Source organism: Hibiscus syriacus, unplaced genomic scaffold (genome assembly GCF_006381635.1).
Source record: "Hibiscus syriacus cultivar Baekdansim isolate YM2019G1 unplaced genomic scaffold, ASM638163v2 tig00010533_pilon, whole genome shotgun sequence".
In the NCBI taxonomy this organism is placed as follows: Eukaryota; Viridiplantae; Streptophyta; class Magnoliopsida; order Malvales; family Malvaceae; genus Hibiscus; species Hibiscus syriacus.
In genome coordinates this window covers 1,152,746-1,172,130 of record NW_024062223.1, presented here as the reverse complement: position 1 = coordinate 1,172,130, position 19,385 = coordinate 1,152,746, and the positions used below count along the sequence as shown (strand labels likewise).

Sequence of the window (19,385 nt, the reverse complement as noted above, 5' to 3'; positions counted from 1 at the left end):
TCCTCACATTGCATGACCATCATGATTGATCATGATCTTCATACATGCATGCATACAAAGGCTTAATTAACACATCAAACAATAGAATTGTATCTTCATGAAAGAATTTTAATTCTACACAATCTGTTTTCTTAAAAGAATGAACATAAAGTGGTATTTCCTCTAATTTTCTTTTACTAAAATCCCAAAGCTATTGCCGATACAAAAGAAAAACCAGTTTCCCATACTTCTAGGGGTAAATGAATATCTATGGCGCAAAATCGCAGCATTGTATGCCTACCATATGACTGAAACTTTGCCTCTAAACATTGTCGACGTCATTTCGCTGAAGGAACCGACATATATGACTATCATGCACATAAATGGCGCCTCATTTGCTTCGTTTCTTGGCTTCACTATAGAGTATAACCCCGAAAACTGTGAGTGTATAGCCGAGCATTCCGGTAACAGAGACGGGATTTCTAAAAATCAGAATTGAAACCACCACAGCTACAGCTCCTTTTGCATTTCCTAGAACCTGCAGGACCAACATCTCAGTACCCATACTGTGCATCGGTTGTTCCTATGAAAACTTGATAAAGAAGCAACTCTCATAGGAACTACTTCGGTTTCATAAACAGCTAAACGATGGGTGTTATTCATAATTTTACGAGTTCAGAGCAAACAAAACCTTCACAATTACTTTCTTGTTTGATAAGTAAACTATGCTGGTAATAAGCAACTAAAAGGTGGATACTATCATATGATCATCAAAGACCATCAAAATCACTATCTTGTTCGAATGATCGAAAAAAGTGTACTGGAGTTTATGTCATTCCGTATAAAAGATTTAAAGAATCTATACTCATTTCCGGAAGACGAGATGCAAACTAAACATACTAAATTCATACTATTCTGATGCGTTGCGTACCTGCAAAGTTAGGGCGCTGGTGTGTTTTGTGACCAGAAAGTTGGTCAAATTCACAAAATATGCTAACGCTGAATTGAATAGTAGATACCAAATGATCTTGACATCATCACGGGCAAGAGCAAGGGTGATACCAACCACATTCTCCTCCATCATGAGTGTTGCCGGAAGTAGAAATACAACAGCTATCGGAGCCATGTAGAGGAGGAGGTTCATGGAATTCAGCTTCTCTCTAAAATAAAATTACAACAAATTTTCAGCGCCAGTTTCTAGCGTCCGAATTAAAGCGAAAATATAGAAAATTATTTCATCAACCATAGAAGCAGAAGCAGAAGCAAAGCAAAAATCTCCTCACCCTTCGGACGAAAGCAAAATTCCTTGTAAAACTGACTTGAGAGCTCGTGCAGCTGTAGCCGAAATGCACATAATAAACCCGAACAGATGGAAACTCGGTTCTCCCTTTGGCCATTGAACAAATGATGTAAAACAAAAATAAGAACTGGAAAGCAAATTAAGAAAGTGAAATAATACATAGTGAATAGTGCAGAACATGATTAAAATTGATAAAATATACACGAAGTTGAAGGTTTTCAAATCAATAAAAGGGGCGAATTCCAGCTATATTTCTCCGATTCTTCATTTTAGAAGCATCAATGTCCACCATCCTCTACGGACCCTCACGAAAACTTCTAAAAAAATCGAACATCACTTGTCGAACATAACACTTAGACTATGCACTTCTTAATGCTACAATCAAAACATATCTAAAATGTGAAATGCATGAGCAAATGAGGAAATAGTTTATACAAAGAATCATTTGAAACCAAGAGAACAGAAAAGCTAATCCACAAATCATGGCCATTACCATTGAAAAACATCCAAATTGAGCTAAAAGAATTAGTTATTTTCACACTAAGTTACTCGGAGTCGGGTGTGAGTCGGATATAGGAATGTATTCAAATACAAATATGGTTAGATTTAAAAACAAACAAACAAAAATGAAGCAAAACCAATTTCCAAAACTTTACACTAAAAGATTGATAAAAATAGGAACAAAATGCATACCCCACTGGCAAAGATGACACCAGTAACAACAGGAACAAGCGTAATATAAGTAAGCCATGCTTCCCTCTTCAACGTCATCAAGTAAGCGAAGACGGCGGTGAAGAACGGCGTCGTAGCACCGACAGCCTGATTGAAACTAACCGGCAAATACCTCAAAGAGATGTTCCCAAACACCACCGACACACAAAACACTAAACTCAAAGCCGAGATCTTGAAGAACTGAAGCCTAGATCGAATCGTTTGCATTGGGACCATCTTCATCCATGCAATCGCTATGTAGCTTAACAGAGAACAAGCTGTCATGTGACACATGGTTAAGAAGATTGGGTATTTGAAGCCGTAATTGCTTAGTAAATACTTGTTTAACAACAATACACCTATGTTGGACGAGTACCAGGCTGATACTAGCCCGATCGTGAAGAATTTCGATTGGTTTTTCATTGTGTTTTCTTTTTTGGAGGGGTTTTGAAGATCTGGGTATCTTAATTTGGGTGATAGAAAAACTGGGTTTTGAGTGGAAATGGAATTTGGGGGCTATAAGAAGGTGGATCTGAGTGGAGTTTGGGGAATTATGGGTGTTTTTGATGTGGAAAATGGGGTTTTTAGAGATGATTCGATGGAGTTAGCTTCCATGGATCTGATTCACGTTTCTCATTATAATAGCAATGAATCCCAAAGAGAAGGGAAAATTAAAAAAAATAACTTAAGAAAATGAAAAAGAAGAAGTAAAGCTTCTACGTTATGATAATAACTATGGCTGCCTCTCTGCAAATTTCACCGAGAAAACGAAGAGAAGCTAATTTTATAATTGATGAAGTAAACGCGTTATTTTTGTGTGGGTAAAGTACATAAATGGTCCACAACTATAGGATGCTATTTTATTGGGTCATTAATTATTAAAGGTTACAAATGGTCACTTGATTATAGTGTATTATTTTGTTGAATTTTTTGACTATTAAAAATTATAAAATGATCACTCGACTATTCATATGTTTCGAACTCGTCATTTTCTGTTAAAATATTGATGATAGTCGAAGTTGAATGTTAAACTGTTGATTGTGATATGATAAAATATGATCCCAAAATTTTAAATCACTATCGTTACTTAGTTAACAAGCTAACGTCCAATTTGAGTTGTCATCAATTTGTTAACAAGAAATAAAGAGTTTGGAACATATGAATAATCGGGTGACCATTTTGTAACTTTTAATAGTCGAGAGACTCAATAAAGCAACACGCTATAGTCGGAGATCATTTTATAACTTTTAGTAGTCAATGGATATAATAAAGCAACCCCTTATAACCGAAGGACCATTTGTGTACTTTACCCTTTATTTATGTGGGTTAATTTTGTATTAATTTTTATATTATGTATAAATTATAAATTTAATATATTTCAATTTAATTATTTTTTAGTCATGTGAATTTTAGATCTTAAAATTCTGTCGAGTTAAATACTATCTGAAAAATCGGCTGTATATAAAAACTTACTATTTGACCCAAAAAAACTATCAATAATATGATTAAATTAAATTATAAAAACATAAAATGATATATTAAAAACATGAATTAAAGTTATAAATTACGTAGACTTAATAGAATTATTATTTAGGTCAGAATTAAAATTTTAAAAATTTAAAAGTATGAGGACTAAAAATAATCAAATTAAAATTCATAAATTAAATTTGCAATTTATACATAATACATAGATTAATCCTCGAAGCGACCGTGTTAACCTCAGGGGACACCCGCCTAAGGCAGCGAGCGATTACACACATCCGGGGCGTATTTGTTTCTAAGACAGTGATTTCACCACGATACATTTTATTTTGAATTCCGCTATTTTTATTTTTAAATTGTCCTGTCAATGCTAAAATAATATATATATATATATAATATAATCTTGATTTATGAACATATTAAATACGATATATTTTTAAAAAAGATTATTATTTTAAATTTATATAAAAAATTAAAATTGTTGTGATACAAAGGAATAATAAGAATAGACATAGCTTTAAAGAACTCGTAACTATTTTTTAAATAGTAGGTGCCGTACTAATTGTAAGGAAATTATTTTCGAAAATAATAAGATATGATATTAAAATTAATAAAGATATTAAAAACAATATTTGAACTGTTACTAAAAAAGAGAAAATAAACTTGAAAAATTGAAAAATAATAATAAAAATACCACATCAGTATTATTGTCAAGGGTAAATTATGCGTACAGTATCTAAACTATCAATTTTAATCTGTTTTGGTACTTAAATTTTTAATTTTTTTCAAAATCATATATGACATTTAGTTCTATATACATGAATATAAGGTTTTAACATTGGTGTGTGTGTGTGTGTATATATATATATATGTATATATATCATTTTAATTAAGTGGGTAAACTCAAAGATTGGTTCATACAAAATGATACGGCTGCTCCCTTTGACTTTATTTCTTATTTTCCATGGAAAGTCGAAGTGTTTCTGGTATTAATCTTGCAGAAAGAAGAAGACCATGTATCCAGTGCAACATGGTTTGAACTTCGAAACCTTTTTCGGAAAATGTTCGGTTTCGCCAAAAGCTTCTTCGTTCTGGTCCTGAATGTTATACAGACATCGGGATGTCCGACATACGACATCGTGGGACGAATTGACGATTTTCTATATGTAGACGACTTAAACGAAGAAATCCAGAAGGTTGTCATCGGATCGGATCATACGTACTACAATTAGTGTAAGCATGTGCAAAAAGGATTCAATCCCATATTGGATGCAAAAGGGGTGAAGGAACTCATTTTCTCAAGCAGGGCAACAGCCCTGCAAGCTTTTCACCGGCTGCGGCGTGGATCGGCCCTGCAAGGGGGGAAAGAACCCCTTTTCTCGAGAAGAGCAGCAACAGCAACGAGTGTCGTTGCTGTCGAATTGGTGCGAAGAGGGTTTCGGCTAACTATCTCGGAGTCGATCCGAAAGCAAAGACATAAGGTAGTCAAACAGATAGTGTATGAGTTGATAACACACAAATTTGTTGTAGTAAATTACTGGTCTGTATGACTTGGTTATATTTTTAACACGTTCCTGTACTTCAGTTGAAGCAGCTTCTATATCAAAAGAGCCTATCCCTTTTATAGCAGTTTATCTATTAGACCTCAATCGTTTAAATTAAAAGAGTGAAGGGACTAAACTTATGGAATTTAAAGTAGAGGGACTGAAACATAATTGAACAAAAAGAAAGGGGCATTCCGAGAATTGAACTCAGGACCTCTCGCACCCTAAGCGAGAATCACACCACTAGACCAAATGCCCTCCTTGATAAAAGTTTATTTTTATGAAATATAATTCATTAACTCATTAATTCCCTTTTTAAGATTTATTTAGGATTAATTGTGCTAAATGTCACTCAATTGTTGTCTAGGTTATAAATAAATCTCTAAACTTCAAAATGTTTTAATCAAAACTTCAAATATTAATATCGTGTCAATTTAATCTTGTATGATCAACTTAGATATGATGTGCAAAAGTGTACTGTTGTATGATCAAATATTAATATTATGCCAATTTAAACTTTATGTGAAACATATTTAAAATACATGCACAGAATAAGTTTAAACCTATTATCGTATGATCAACTTAGTTATGACGTGCAAAAGCAGTATTTTGAAAATCGGATCGGACCGGCTTAATCGGGAACCGCTATCTAGTTCGGTTCAATCTACACTGGTTGAACCGTTACTAGTGAACCGGTCGGAACCGCTAAACCGTTCAAACCGGACCGGCTGAAAACCGGAAAAAACCGCCAATTTTGTTTTTTTTTTTTTAATTAAACCAAACGACGTCGTTTGTTAAACGAGCCAAGTCGAACTCGAGTATTGCTAAGCTCGACTCGAACTTGAAAACTTTAAAAGTAAACTCAACTCAACTCGAACTCACGAGCTAAAAATTATAAAGTTCAACTCGAACTCGAAATATAATATTGAAACTTGAATTCGAAAAGGCTTGAACTCAAAAAAAAAATTAAAAGCTCAATTGAAGCCTAAAATTCGAGCTTGATTGAAGTGAAAGAATAATTCACTCAATGCTCACCAAAAGGCTCCATGATTTTGAATGTCAAATTATCTCTATTATTTATAGAAGTTAGTTGGGATGCTCTTCTATGTTTCTTAGCCATGTGGGATTGTTTTTTTTTTTAAAATTAAACCAAACAATATCATTTTGTTATGATTTTTTTAGTCCCAAATTTATTTTTTTGATTAAAGTTATATAATTATATTTATTATTTAATATGTTTTACCTTAAATATTATGTTGTAGTTAATTTGAATTATTTTGTTTCACTTGATTTTATGGTTTTTAACTTATATATGTTATGACTTGCTTTGAATATGACTAGTGATATAAAAAATTATTTTTTATTAAATATTTTTGGTATTTTTATTTAATTTTTTAAATAATTATGACGTCGTTCGGTTCTTCCGACCGGTCGAACCGATTCGACCGATTGAACTAATGAACCAGTAACATGACCGATTCGCTAACCGATCCGATTCTAAAAACTATGTGCAAAAGTGTTAATAAAATTAAGTCCTATAGCCTATAGGTACATGTATAGTTAAAGTTTGATCCACTTGTTCAAAGGGATAATTATAAAATGTGCCTTATCGTTTGTCTAAATGATCACTTTAGTCTTTTTTTTTTAAGCATTTTAATCTTTAATGTTTTATTTTTTTTTTGTCAAAATAATTTCTATTGGATAAAAATTGTTAGTTGACAAACAATGGCGTTTATCCCGAAAAATCACATTTTCCATTAAATATTTCCGATCAGGCACCGTTCAGATTATATTTCCTGATCTAACATCCTTTACAGGAAGGCGCGCCCCCTGCACCGCGCTTTACCTAGTAGAAAGAATAAGAATTGAATTGTGTAGCACTTCAAACAAACCTGAATAGTACACGTCAACTTACCTAGGTGGTGTTTGTTTTTACAGAGGTAAAAGGTGTGCAGTCTACGGACCACATCTGTAGGCATCTGCAGCGGAAGAGGTGGACCAAAAGTCTGCAGTCTGCAAAAAGAAGACTGTTTGTTTTTTAACGTCTGCAGACTGCTAAAATGAACTGAAATATAAATAAACTGATTTTTTAAACTTAAAAGAGTTTTGCAATATTGATATTTAATAATTTTAATTTTATAATATTGAAATTTAAATAATCCATACAACTATAATAATAAATTATTTAAAATAAATCAATCCATACTAATAAATTATCTAAAATAAATCAATCCATACAACTACAATAATAAATCAATCCATATTTTAAAATAAATCAATCCATACTAATAAATTATTTAAAATAAACCAATCCATATTTTAAAATAAATCAATCCATACTAATAAATTATTTAAAATAAATCAATACATACAACTACAATAATAAATCAATCTATATTTTAAAATAAATCAATTCAAATTTTAAAATAAATCAATTCATATTAATAAATTATTTAAAATTAATCAATCTATATTTTAAAATAAATCAATCCATACTAATAAATTATTTAAAATAAATTATTTTAAAATAAATCAATCCATATTTTATAATAAATTATTTTAAAATAAATTATTTTATAAAAAAATATTTTAAAATAAATTATTTTAAAATAAATTACTTTATTAAATTATTTAAAATTATTTTAATAAATAACCATATTTTATAATTATTTTTGAAGAGGTTTGAAGAACTTTGAAGACATAAAACCATGTCTGCACCAAGAAACTCGCGCATAGTTTCTATCTTCTAAAAAACAAACGGTCTGCGAAGCCTAATGTTACGCGTGATCTGCGCGGCGCATACATAAGAGGTTTGAAGAGGTGAAACAGTGAAAACAAACACAAGACTAGACTATCTGCCTTTGACAACTTGAAACAGCGTCATCTGCAATATATTTTCTCTAATCAGTCCCATATTTATCATTGAACTAACAGTATTAGCTTTCATTTTGGCTTTTCGCTTGAACAATGTGTTTAGTCCCGTTGACCTTTCTTTTCATTGATTTGCAGGAAAACACCAGTGATGATGTACCAATGCCTACATACTTTCGCTTCCTGGCCTTGCTTGCCTTTAAGATTTTTGCCGCAGAGAAGGTTTGATGTGTGTTATGATCCTTCTATTTGAAGCTGTTTCCCCCCTGTTGCTTCTTCCATTTCATGAGCATCCTCTGCTAGTGAAGCAAAAATAAATATTGCCTTTAAATTATACATGCAGGTTGATGTTGCTATTCGCCTATTCTGGAAGTTGGTTTGGGTGGAAGGTTTGATGCAACTAATGTGGTATGTTCCCTAATTTAGTTATCGAATACGCTAGATGTCTGCCAATCAGAGCGTATAATTTGTGGCCTGCGTAGTGCTGAAATATAATGTTAGTGCATATCTTGTTCTATTTTTTTGTCAATATGTGTTATTTTTTAGGTTCAAGCACCCATTGTGTGTGGTGTATCTTCCCTTGGATATGACCACATGGAGATTCTTGGTTAGTGTTATATATATATATATTACATCAGTTAATCGCTAAAAAATGGCCTAAAACAAATTTCTCATAAGTGTATTGTAGTTAATAACGTAATATAAATGACAGACCCCTTGATAGTTTTTTGAAATTGCTGAATAAGATCTATGAGAAACAAAGAAGCATTTTAATTTGTATTGCATTACTTTAACATCATGCAGTAAATTCATAATATCAATGCTTTTTTTAACCTCATGTTGGCAACCATATTTTCATTACATCTGTGAGGTTTCATTATCCGGAGCACTTGAAGTGACAGTATTGTTAGACTTGCTTTAGTGTTGTCTCAATACTGTACCGGTATTGGGTGTGCTGATTGTGCTGGTCTTAAACTGGTACCAAGTAGTTTAAGTTGCATCAGGTCAAATATTTTGTTGTCTATCCGCTTCCTCAATTTAAAGTATGGAATCTGCTTAGGGTCCCTCTGTACCAACTTTCTGAGCTGTGAGAAATAGTTAATGCTAAAGATTTTGCATTCTTTTCTTTTCTGGATGACCATAAACAGGAAACACTCTGGGAGAAATTGCTGGGGAGAAGGCTGGTATATTTAAGGTGCTTTTACTTTTAGAACTATATCGATTTAAAGCATATGATAAGAGTCTGTTTCTGTGTTGTGACATAATTTAAATCGACCTTTTCTACTGCAGCGTGAGATACCGGCATTTACCGTACCTCAACCTGATGAGGCAATGCAGGTGCTTGAAGAGAAAGCTTCGAAGTTGAATGACTCAACTTGTATTCAAATTCTGGATTTTGCCTTGTTCTAAAGGACATTAGTTATGCTAATCTGAAGATTATTATGTTCTTCACAGGTAAACCTTCAAGTGGCGCATCCAATTGATGCAAGTTCGCTGAATGGTATGAAGCTTGCACTTGAAGGTGAACATCAATATTTAAATGCTGGTCTTGCTGTCGCACTGTGTACTGCTTGGCTTCAGAGGACTGGTCATCCTATCAGCAATTTCAATCAAACAGTGGGTTCTATTTATTAGAGGCTTTCTTTGTCTGCATTCTAACTATACTGTTTGCTTAGAAGTTGTTTATTTCCTTGGAATAGGGTCCATTACCTGAACCCTTTATTAAGGGCTTAACAACAGCTAGTTTGCAAGGGCAGGCTCAGATTGTCCGTGATCAATTTCCTGACATTGAAAATCTGATTTTTTATTTGGATGGAGCTCACAGTCCTGAAAGCATGGAAGCTTGTGCGAGGTGGTTTTCTCTTTGCACAAGGGATGACAATCACCAATCAAACCAGAATTCTGAGGCACAACAGCAATCGGATGAAAGATTGAAGGATACTGCCCAGGTAGAGTACCCTACTTCGTTCCACAATAATTTCCGGTGTTTAGAACTTAAACGTAAAAGAGAGTACTTCATCCTTACGGACATAAGTGGTCTTGAATGTTGATGATAATCTCATAATTTACACATTTGGTCTCATTATATCCGCTATTCAAGCTTTTCTATTTTAGCAAGTCAAAAGAATCCATCAAACACGCAGAGTATGGTGCTGACTTGTATGTTGCTTATGAGTTAATAGTACTAAGGATAATCTTAACCTTGGAGGGTATTGGGTTTTCAGAAAGCTTCGGAACTCATCAGTTTGATGATTGAGTTTATAAAACTCAATTGCTTCTGCCGCGCTTGATGAGGACATGTTCCAGCCATGGTAATTGCTTTAGTTAGAATTTTATATCCATGTGATGGAAAGCATGATAAATGCATTTGAGGTTCATGAAAAAAGGGTATTTCTAGAGGAATGATTATGTTCAAGTGCTTTAATCCATATACTTGGAGGATTATATCTCCATACCCATGTCTGAATATATGTCGTATATGGATGTCAAAAACGGTTACTGTAAGAAAAACTAAGATTCAGAGTGACATAGATAATAGCGAGATAGGTTTATATTCTTCTTTGCATTGAATAAAAGGTAAGATTCATCTTGACACGAAGAAACTTCACATTTCATGTCAAGGGGATGGCAGGATGCTTGCTCGGACAAAGAAATTTATATATTATGTTCTTTACTATCTGTTAATCATCATTTCAGGTGTCCGTTTCAGGAAGGCTCTCTTTGTGCCGAACATATCAGTGTATCACAAGGTTGGTTCAAATACTTTACCTACAGTCGATCCTCAAGTTGATTTGTCATGGCAATTTGCTCTTCAAAGAGTGTGGGAAAACCTTCTGCAGAATGATAAAGGTATCCACCTAATACATGCCACACATTCTTCTTATTTTTCAAAATTCATAGTTTTTTCTTATCAAAAAAAATTCATAGTTTATATCTAACGGGATTTACTTCCCTTGGATTAAAGTTCCATTATCTGCATCATTTGAGTGAATTGATTTTAATAATGATCATCGCAAAATGTGCAAAGTAATAAGAGACATGGTGCTTAATCATGGGTGCTTTTGTCCGGTTTTGTTTAAGACGATGGTTTTCTGCAAATGCTAGGAGGGGAGGCCAGTAACACCGATCAAGTTATTGAAGAAGTGAAAGACGACACAGGAATAAGCGTTAGGTGTTGTAAAAACAGTCTGTCTTTTCTTCTCTACCATCCGCTATTAAATGGCTCAGGGATACTTCCCAGAAGGACCGATTTGTTCGGTTTCAGGTAATTCTTGAGATTATAAGCTCATGGTCGTCAATGTTTACCTGCCTTTTGTATATAACAAGGTTAGAATACTTCAGGTTGATTTCCTAGCTATGGTACTTTAGAGTACTTTACGGATTTCAACCTTGTTTCTATAGTTGTTGAAAGTGTACCTCGTAGGCTTTTAGAACATGTAGGGTTATGCATGAATCGAGCCACCGATTTGCTAGTCTTAATATTTTAAAAGTTGTATCCTCTTTTCTTTGACTCGAATGAGTATCTAATCGATGAACGTTGGACATTTCGGATATGTGTCCCCGACACGTACATGCTCAATATTTTAAACATTGGTAGGGAGAATTCAGCAAAAACTTGACTATAGGCATACCCCATTTATACCTGTTTTATCGGGTCTTGTTGAAGTATTCATGTCGTGGTTCGGTTGTAACTTTTTCTTTTAATGCTTATGACCCTCCTTTGTTCCTCTTGGGTTTGTAATTTCCCTTTTCTGATTGATTATGTCCTCGACACTGGTTCCTTGCATCTCGTCGGCGATGTCTTGAGATTAATCAAGAAATGATGCTGAATCTCCCTATGTCATGTTCATGTAACAGATAGAACATGGATTCATTTTGTTTACCGAGCGAGGCAACTTCTCCACGGTCCTCAACCCGCCTGCATTAGGCTTCCGAAGTGTCGGTTTTTTTCGAGGGGTTGCTAGTTTAGGTAAACACCTTCAGTTATGAATTTCGAAATTGGCAAAACGTTGATGAGCAAATGAATTATTGTTTTTGAAACATGTTTTAGACTAATCCAACAAAACATTGAAAGCAATTCATTTTGATTGACAAATTGAATTACAAGGCTCAACAACTCTTATGCCTCTACCCCTATGGTAGATGTCTTTATGGGTCATTTGATCTAAGATCTGTCCTAATACCGTACAATCTCTTCCACGTCTCGAAACATGCTCCTCTATGGCTAGACTCAAGTAACATCATGCCCGACTCACCAAACTCGGTCTTTCCTCCGATAATGATGCCATGGGTCGACTCATTAAGTTCTGTGCCATTGAAAAATGGAGATTTGGACTATACCCTCCACCTCGGCCGCATGCTTTCATCAACAATACCATCATCAGAGGTTACTTGCAACGACCCTTTTCTACTTGCCTCAGCCGGATCGTTTTCTTTTAGGTAGTTGGCCGAAGGAAATGTCCAGCAGTTGGCAGGCTGAAGAAAAGAAAAAAAGGAGTAATTGAAAAAATGTCCCTAAAATGCTTTTGATTTACAAAATGACCCAATTAATATTTTACTTAAAGTTCAGGGGTTAAAATAAAATTTAACCCTTTTATTAATATGTCAAGTCATCAACCTTTAAATGGTTTAACGACCATTTATGTTAATTAATCATATCTTAATTAAAATGAAACAAAAGTGACCACATATTAATTTTTTTGAAACGAGTTACCATACATTTATAAAAATGAAACAAAAGTGACCAACGCTGTAGTTTACAAAATATTTAATTATCAAAATGGAATAAAAACTTATGTTCAGTAATAATTTTTAACAAAAATAGTTTAGTAATTAAAATGAAACTGTTGGAATAGTTGAGTAATTATCAAAATAGTTGAGTGCTTTTCTGCTCAATATTTGATAAATGTCCATCAATATCTTCTGGAAAGCTTTCTCTATGTTGATAGCTCCAAGCGCCGATGTCTCGAGGAACAATAGTCCTTCCTTCTCGGCCAAGCTCTCGGCGTCTTCCTTCGACACCGCTGGGAGGTGGTTGAGATCCGATTTGTTTCCCATCATCATGATCACGACGATGTTCATGCCCGCATGGTCCCGGAGTTCCTTGAGCCATCGCACGGTGTTGTCGAACGTTTGCCTTTTGGTTATGTCGTAGACGAGAAGCGCCCCGACCACTCCTCTACAGTAAGCGCTCGTGATCGCTCGATACCGCTCCTGACCGGCTGTGTCCCATATCTGCACTTTAACCGTCTTCCCTTCTACCTGAATAAAAATTACGATTGTATATATATTTACGGTGGTTGTTGGTATAACAAATGTTAAATTATATAAAAAAAACACTTATGTGTAAATATAGATAACCTTAAGGGTCTTTGTTGCAAATTCAACGACAATAGTAGACTTGGATTCCAAGCAAAACTCATTTCTCTTAAATCTCGAAAGAATGTTCAATTTTCCGACGTCCGAATCTCCAATTAGTATAATCTTAAATAAATAATCGTAATCATGACCCACTTCATATGCCATTTACACTTTTATCGAATTCCAAAGCCGCTAGACGGAAAGAAAAAAGAATTAACATAATTGTAAAATTCTAAATTCGATTTCTCAATGGTCGCATAATAATCTGAAATATTACAATAAATTAGAAATCAAAATTCATAAATTAAAGAGGGAAGGAAGAGAAAAGACTAACCATAAAGGGATTGATTACTGGATTAGTATTTGATTATGGATAGGCAAAATGTGATTAGTGAAATTCCAGATTTTTGGTGATTGTTTTGTGGGAAAGTTTTTGTTTTCCCATAGCCAAAGAGAGAAAACAACAGAAATTTTTTCCTATGAGCAAGCTCAACACGAATAATATTACAAATAGCATAAAAATTAACATTCTGATCCCTAGTCACGCGACGGAATTGCCTAGCATTCCTCTCTTCCTAGACGCAATTTATTTCTCCGGTTACACTCGATGTTAGTATCAAATTCTTTGGACTATACCAACTATCAATTGGTATCTCCATTGATCTAACAAGATAAGATGTTAGGTCACATATTTTCTCCGGATTAAGAGAATCATCCTATGATAAGATATAATATTTAATCTAGATTAGTCGATCAATAAATTAAATACCTTATAACAAAGAAAACAGCCAAAATAAAACAACGAACTTAATTATTTGCCCCAGAAAGGAGTAAATACATTTCAACCCCAAGAAAACAGTCCCTTTTTACATAGAACCAAATATCCATTTCAAGTTCTATAATGTTAACCATGTAAATACGGTACCAGTTACTCCTTCCAATATTTCAATCCCATGTCCCGGAACCACTGCAAATACCATAGCAAATCAGCGTCTCCGAACTCGCCTGCCGTTTGGGTTCATGGATTCTGCCACAGGACCTTCAGCTGCGAGATCCATCCCATATACACTGCTGGCACTCCTCTTCCGACTTGATAGCAGGCTTAGGCTCTCCTCACTGGATGCAAAGGCCTTCAACAGCTCCGACAACAAACACGGGCAAGATTCCTCCAAGTACCTGAACCCTTCCGATTGCATTACCGCTGCAAAAAGTCATTGGGGAATATAAATTAGCTTACATATTACCATTGCCAAACAATTGCTTTCCATCGACCTCGGAACTACACATGCACAGGTTGTCAATAATTGATAGGCCAAGCTTAAGCAAAAAGAAAACATATAATTGTAACAGAATCGACTCCAAGAGACAACAAATACTGAACTTGTGCGTCCAACAAAATTACATTCAGGTGAACTAATTTTCGAGGATACATTCCAATATCCGAAGCATTGAGCAGTTTTGACCAAAGGAATATTGTGCTCTAATTCGTCTCCCAACATTTCACATAACAGTTATATCTAAAACCTGTTTGAGGGTTAAGGGATTATGACATTAAAGATGGTTTAGTACTTGAAAATTGAAATATAATAATCCATCATCACGAGCTAGACATGAACGAGGAAACACAAAAAGAATTCTAAAGTTGTAAACACAAAAACCAAGTTTACATAACCTGGAATTTGCACTGTAGTCTAGTACGAACACGCACCTCCCAAGTTCGCCGGAGTTGCAGCATATTTCAAACATATGGCCTTCAGCTGTGCACAATGGTGCAGCTCAGCAAGTGCGAGGGTCGTTGCCACCGTATCAGCATTAAGTTCTTCGCACAATTTTGCTTCACACAACACTTTGAGTCTATCTAAATTGTACAGATCAGCAGCAGCCAAAAGATGCTGCACCATGTTGGTTGATGTACACAGAGATGTTGAGTCTGTAATCTCTTGTACATCAGGAAGTTTGTCTGTATAAATAAATAAGAGCATTGCCTGGAAGAACAGACAAGGTTTAAGATGAATTCTTGTTCAAGTTGATTAGCCAAAAAAGAATATTAAAAAGCACATCTAGATAGCTAAAATCTATACTTGGCAATGGTTCAAAGCCGGTTACTGGTTGAAGGTTGATTGTATTTAAAAAGAAGTTTTAAAGGATTATGTATAACAAATTTTAATAAAAATATGCATTTAACAAATTTCTTTCAAGGGTTTGCTCATGCAATACACTAGTTGTAGGTCCATTCTTCAAAGTCCAAAAGAAAGTAAAAGGAAGCATCACCTTGAAGATAGAAGGCTCAAAATCTTTCACTACTACTTTATCCAATTTAGGGTTCCCAACAAGCCCAAAAAACTGTGCTTTGAAAACGGGTGAACGTGCAGCAAGGATCAATTTATGTGCTTTAAACGTCTCGTCACCAACTTGAAAAACTATATCACAGCCATTTTCAGACTCTAGCAAAACTCTTAGATTCTGACCCATGTCCGATGGTGGTACAGGAATAGAAGACAGTTTTGGCCCCTCAAGGCGAGTCCTGACAACTCCAACAGTGCAGTTCATGACTAGACAATCGTCCTTTATGTAGTCAGAACTTTCTAAAGTTGTTCTTCTAAAGAATCGTTTGTATCCCCTGAATGCATGGAAGAAGGAAGGTAAAAACATCCTTATGAAAATATGATACGGACTTATACATATACCATATCCAGTGAACATATAAATTTAACATCTCATGGAAAGAATATTATAGTAAGACGTAGAGCAACTTAGATGCTCAATATGCACATATTTCAACAAAAACACAGACGACCATATAACATTTAAAGTGAAACTAAATGGAAATCACCAGCACGTTTCATCTAAAAGAGCCAGGTTTCATTTCCTTGCTTTATGTCATTGCCTCATTGGGGCTTGTTCAGGTTTGCTTAAATTATACAACAGCTTCTATGTTGTTTTTAACTACCTCATAATTATTGGACACAGATAAATTTCAGTGTAATACTTTGATCCTCAAAATAAAGTGAAAGAGAATTTGCCAAGAACGTAATGCTTCCCAATTACCATGTCCTAAAACAGCACCCAAATTTATCAGCTTCATCGAACAAAAGCATAATAAAAATTCCATATCCCCTATTCAATGGACCTTACAGCTACAACACAGCAAGAATACATGAATGACTCAAATATATACCTTAAACACAATCATGGTAAGGATAAACTTATGAACACGAATAGTAATAGATAAATTGCTGAACCCCGTTTTCGATCAAAATTCACCAACATATATACCCATTTAATAATCATAATAGAAATAACAAGTACCAAATAAATATCAGATCCATTCTCCCAGCAAACAGATAACTAGAGTTTTAAAAAAGAAGATAAAATTACTAACCAAACCCCTAAATAATAAAACTCAAAATTCTTACCACATGCTTCCTCTATATTTCAACGTATAAGGCCCACTCTCCAACGCTCTATCAAAGTGACTATGAACCTTATGCTTCCCTTTCCCGCTCTGGTCAACAAGGGTGAGCTCGAAAAGCGCTCGAACATCGGTACCTTCGCTAGCCAGCGCAATGAAAACCGAAACATACATCGCACTATCCTCCGGATTTTTACCGTCGGGATAAAAGTAAATCGCCCAATCGTAACCTCCGACGGTAAAAACATCGCTGGATATACATTTCCCAGGACCCATCCCTTTCGCCAACGAATAACCCTTGATCGTGAATTGGTGTGACCCGTTCACCGTCTCGCACACCGATTTTGATTCCGAGTCCTTGAAATCTTCCATGTTACTTTTCTTTTCTTCTTTTCATCGAGTTCCCCAAAACCCTAACCCTAATTTCATTTCTTAGGTAAATTTGGAGAAATTGTGAGGGTAAACTGTGGAAGATAAGAGGTTAAGGCTAGGTGACGGGATTGTGGCGGCAGCAGCACCTGCGCGGAGGCGATAAAATGACCGAAGGGAAATGTAAAAGAGGTTTTCGTTGAGAATTTTTTTTCTTTTTGCTTCGTGGAGTTTATGGGTTGGTTAAGGCATGTGTAAGCTATATATATATATATATATATATATATATATATATATATATATATATATATATATATTTGAATTGTATGTCCAGCTCAGTTGGTAGAGCTCAAGGCTCTTAACTTTGTGGTCGTGAGATCGAGTCCTAGGTGGACAATTCATAATTTGGATGTCTCCCACGGAAGCTACTTTCAACCTAACGTTGGGGCAACCTATTATCATACCTCCTCTTATTACATTATATATGGGAATCAGTATCAACTAATTATTATATTATGTAAAAATTTGATTGTAAGAAAATATTTATTTTTATATAAATTATAATTAAAACTAAAATATAAAACATATTTTTATCTACATTTAATTACAAATATGTCGAATATTTTATAATAAATTTTTTTAATATAAAATATATAATTTATATTATTCTTGATTGAATTGGTGTAATTAATTAATCAAATATCAATTTAATTAGAAAATAATTAAAATGTTATCATTTTAAATCAATATAGTTAGTACTAAGGATGGTAGACGAATACAATTTCGTGAATTTTGCACTGCACTTGTTTTAGTTGTACATGGATGAATATAAGTTTAGTAGGTAGTGAACGAGTGTGGATTTAAAAAAGTCATACCATTCGTGGGCAGTGAGTAGGTGATGAATTTAAGATCTTACACGCTCTGCATCCACCTGCCCCACACCTATCCATCCTCTAATTACCTATCATATAAATTTTAGATCATTATGAATTTAGGTTCCGTTTGTTTCAAGGAAAACAAATTCCGAAAAATAAATTTCGTAAAATGAATTACATTTCCTAAAAAATATTTTCCAGAAAACATTTTGATTATCTGACTTGAGGCTCTCCTTCAAGAGTATTGCAATTACTTGAAGTAAATAGAATAGAAGAGAGATAGAAAAACACTTACTTCAAAACAAAAATGAAAAAATGAAGGATAACTCTGAAATTATAAAAGGGGTAACAAATATTTTAGTTATCTGAGAAGATGAACACCAACCTGAGCAGCCATCGCAGGTGAGAGGGAAGTGACAGTCGGATTATTTTGGGTGTTAGAGAGTTTTGTAGTTGAAGTTGTAAAATGACCTACTATTTTCTAAACGATAAGTTGTTTTACGGGAGAGAGAGTGTGATTTTCCTTTGACAAAATAGTTTTTTCTAAAACCAAACACCGGAAAACACGAAAAACATTTCCTATAAATTGTTTCCCCCAAACAAATAAACCCGATATAATTTCATAGACTATTATATAAATCTTAAGAATGCATTTGCTTTAATATTTTGTTGTTTATGTAATTTGTGAGGTTATTGTCATGTAGATATGAGCTGGTGCAAGCGGATAAAGGATGGCGGTGAGTATCCAGTTAAGTAGTAGGTGTATGGTAGATTTGAAAATGTACATGCGTGAGTGGGTGTGGATTTAAAAATTTTATTTGTTGTAGGTTCAAAACTTTATCTGTCGTGGGTGATGTATATGTAAATATTAGGTGGGTATGAGGATGAAGAAATCAAAACCCACCACTAGACATGGCAAACTTGACCCGAGTCGATTTATTCGACTCAATACCCGATATTAATTTGAACATGATGATCAAATTTGATCCGAAACTCGAACCATACATGAATCAAACCATACATGATTCAAAATTTAGCTAACCCAATATGGATTCGTATCCAATTTGACTCGAAGAAAAACAACCCGAAACTGAAATTAACCCGAATCGAAAGTAATTCAAACCGAAAATAATCCGAAATGAACTTAACCTGATCCAAAATTAGCCCAAACCGAAAATAATTTGAACTGAAAATCTATATATACTTGATTAGGCTTATAACAAAAATTAAGTCTAAATAATAAGATTAACAAATAAGAAGACGTATTGTTACAATAATATATATATAATTTTATATATGTTTGATTAGACTCATAACCAATTCAATCAGAATTGACATGATCTAAAGGTCGACCAAAATCTAAAATCAATCGATTTGATATTGGCTCGATCCGAAATTCAATCGATTTGATATTGACCCGACCCGAAATCTAACCGATCCGATTTGATTCTAACGAAAAACAATCAATCTGATAGTCACCC

The 19,385-nt window shown here is 34.2% G+C and overlaps 3 protein-coding genes, 1 non-coding gene and 1 pseudogene across 4 annotated transcripts; 1 reads left to right on the top strand and 4 right to left on the bottom strand.

Moving 5' to 3' along the window:
* Nucleotides 1-157: 157 nt before the first annotated feature.
* Nucleotides 158-2,742, bottom strand: LOC120204166 (probable sugar phosphate/phosphate translocator At3g11320). Its single transcript, XM_039204274.1, has 4 exons — nt 1,973-2,742; nt 1,263-1,366; nt 911-1,139; nt 158-517 (listed from the first exon to the last, which is right to left on the bottom strand). Exons 1-4 carry the CDS (start codon nt 2,411-2,413, stop codon nt 371-373), a joined length of 921 nt encoding a protein of 306 aa, XP_039060205.1. The 5' UTR covers nt 2,414-2,742; the 3' UTR covers nt 158-370.
* LOC120203998 lies at nt 2,493-11,877 on the top strand (annotated as a pseudogene).
* Nucleotides 5,203-5,274, bottom strand: TRNAP-AGG. The gene has a single exon. It is a non-coding gene; the product is annotated as a tRNA-Pro (tRNA).
* Nucleotides 11,878-12,222: 345 nt separating the features above from the next.
* On the bottom strand, nt 12,223-13,413 carry LOC120203997 (ras-related protein Rab2BV-like). Its single transcript, XM_039204111.1, has 3 exons — nt 13,249-13,413; nt 12,733-13,149; nt 12,223-12,363 (listed from the first exon to the last, which is right to left on the bottom strand). The coding sequence occupies exons 1-3, from the start codon at nt 13,411-13,413 to the stop codon at nt 12,223-12,225; spliced, it is 723 nt and encodes a 240-aa protein (XP_039060042.1).
* Nucleotides 13,414-14,042: 629 nt separating this feature from the next.
* On the bottom strand, nt 14,043-17,257 carry LOC120204162 (BTB/POZ and MATH domain-containing protein 3-like). The gene is made up of 4 exons (XM_039204271.1): nt 16,665-17,257; nt 15,520-15,868; nt 14,957-15,233; nt 14,043-14,449 (listed from the first exon to the last, which is right to left on the bottom strand). Exons 1-4 carry the CDS (start codon nt 17,030-17,032, stop codon nt 14,235-14,237), a joined length of 1,209 nt encoding a protein of 402 aa, XP_039060202.1. The 5' UTR covers nt 17,033-17,257; the 3' UTR covers nt 14,043-14,234.
* Between the last annotated feature and the right edge of the window lie 2,128 nt (nt 17,258-19,385).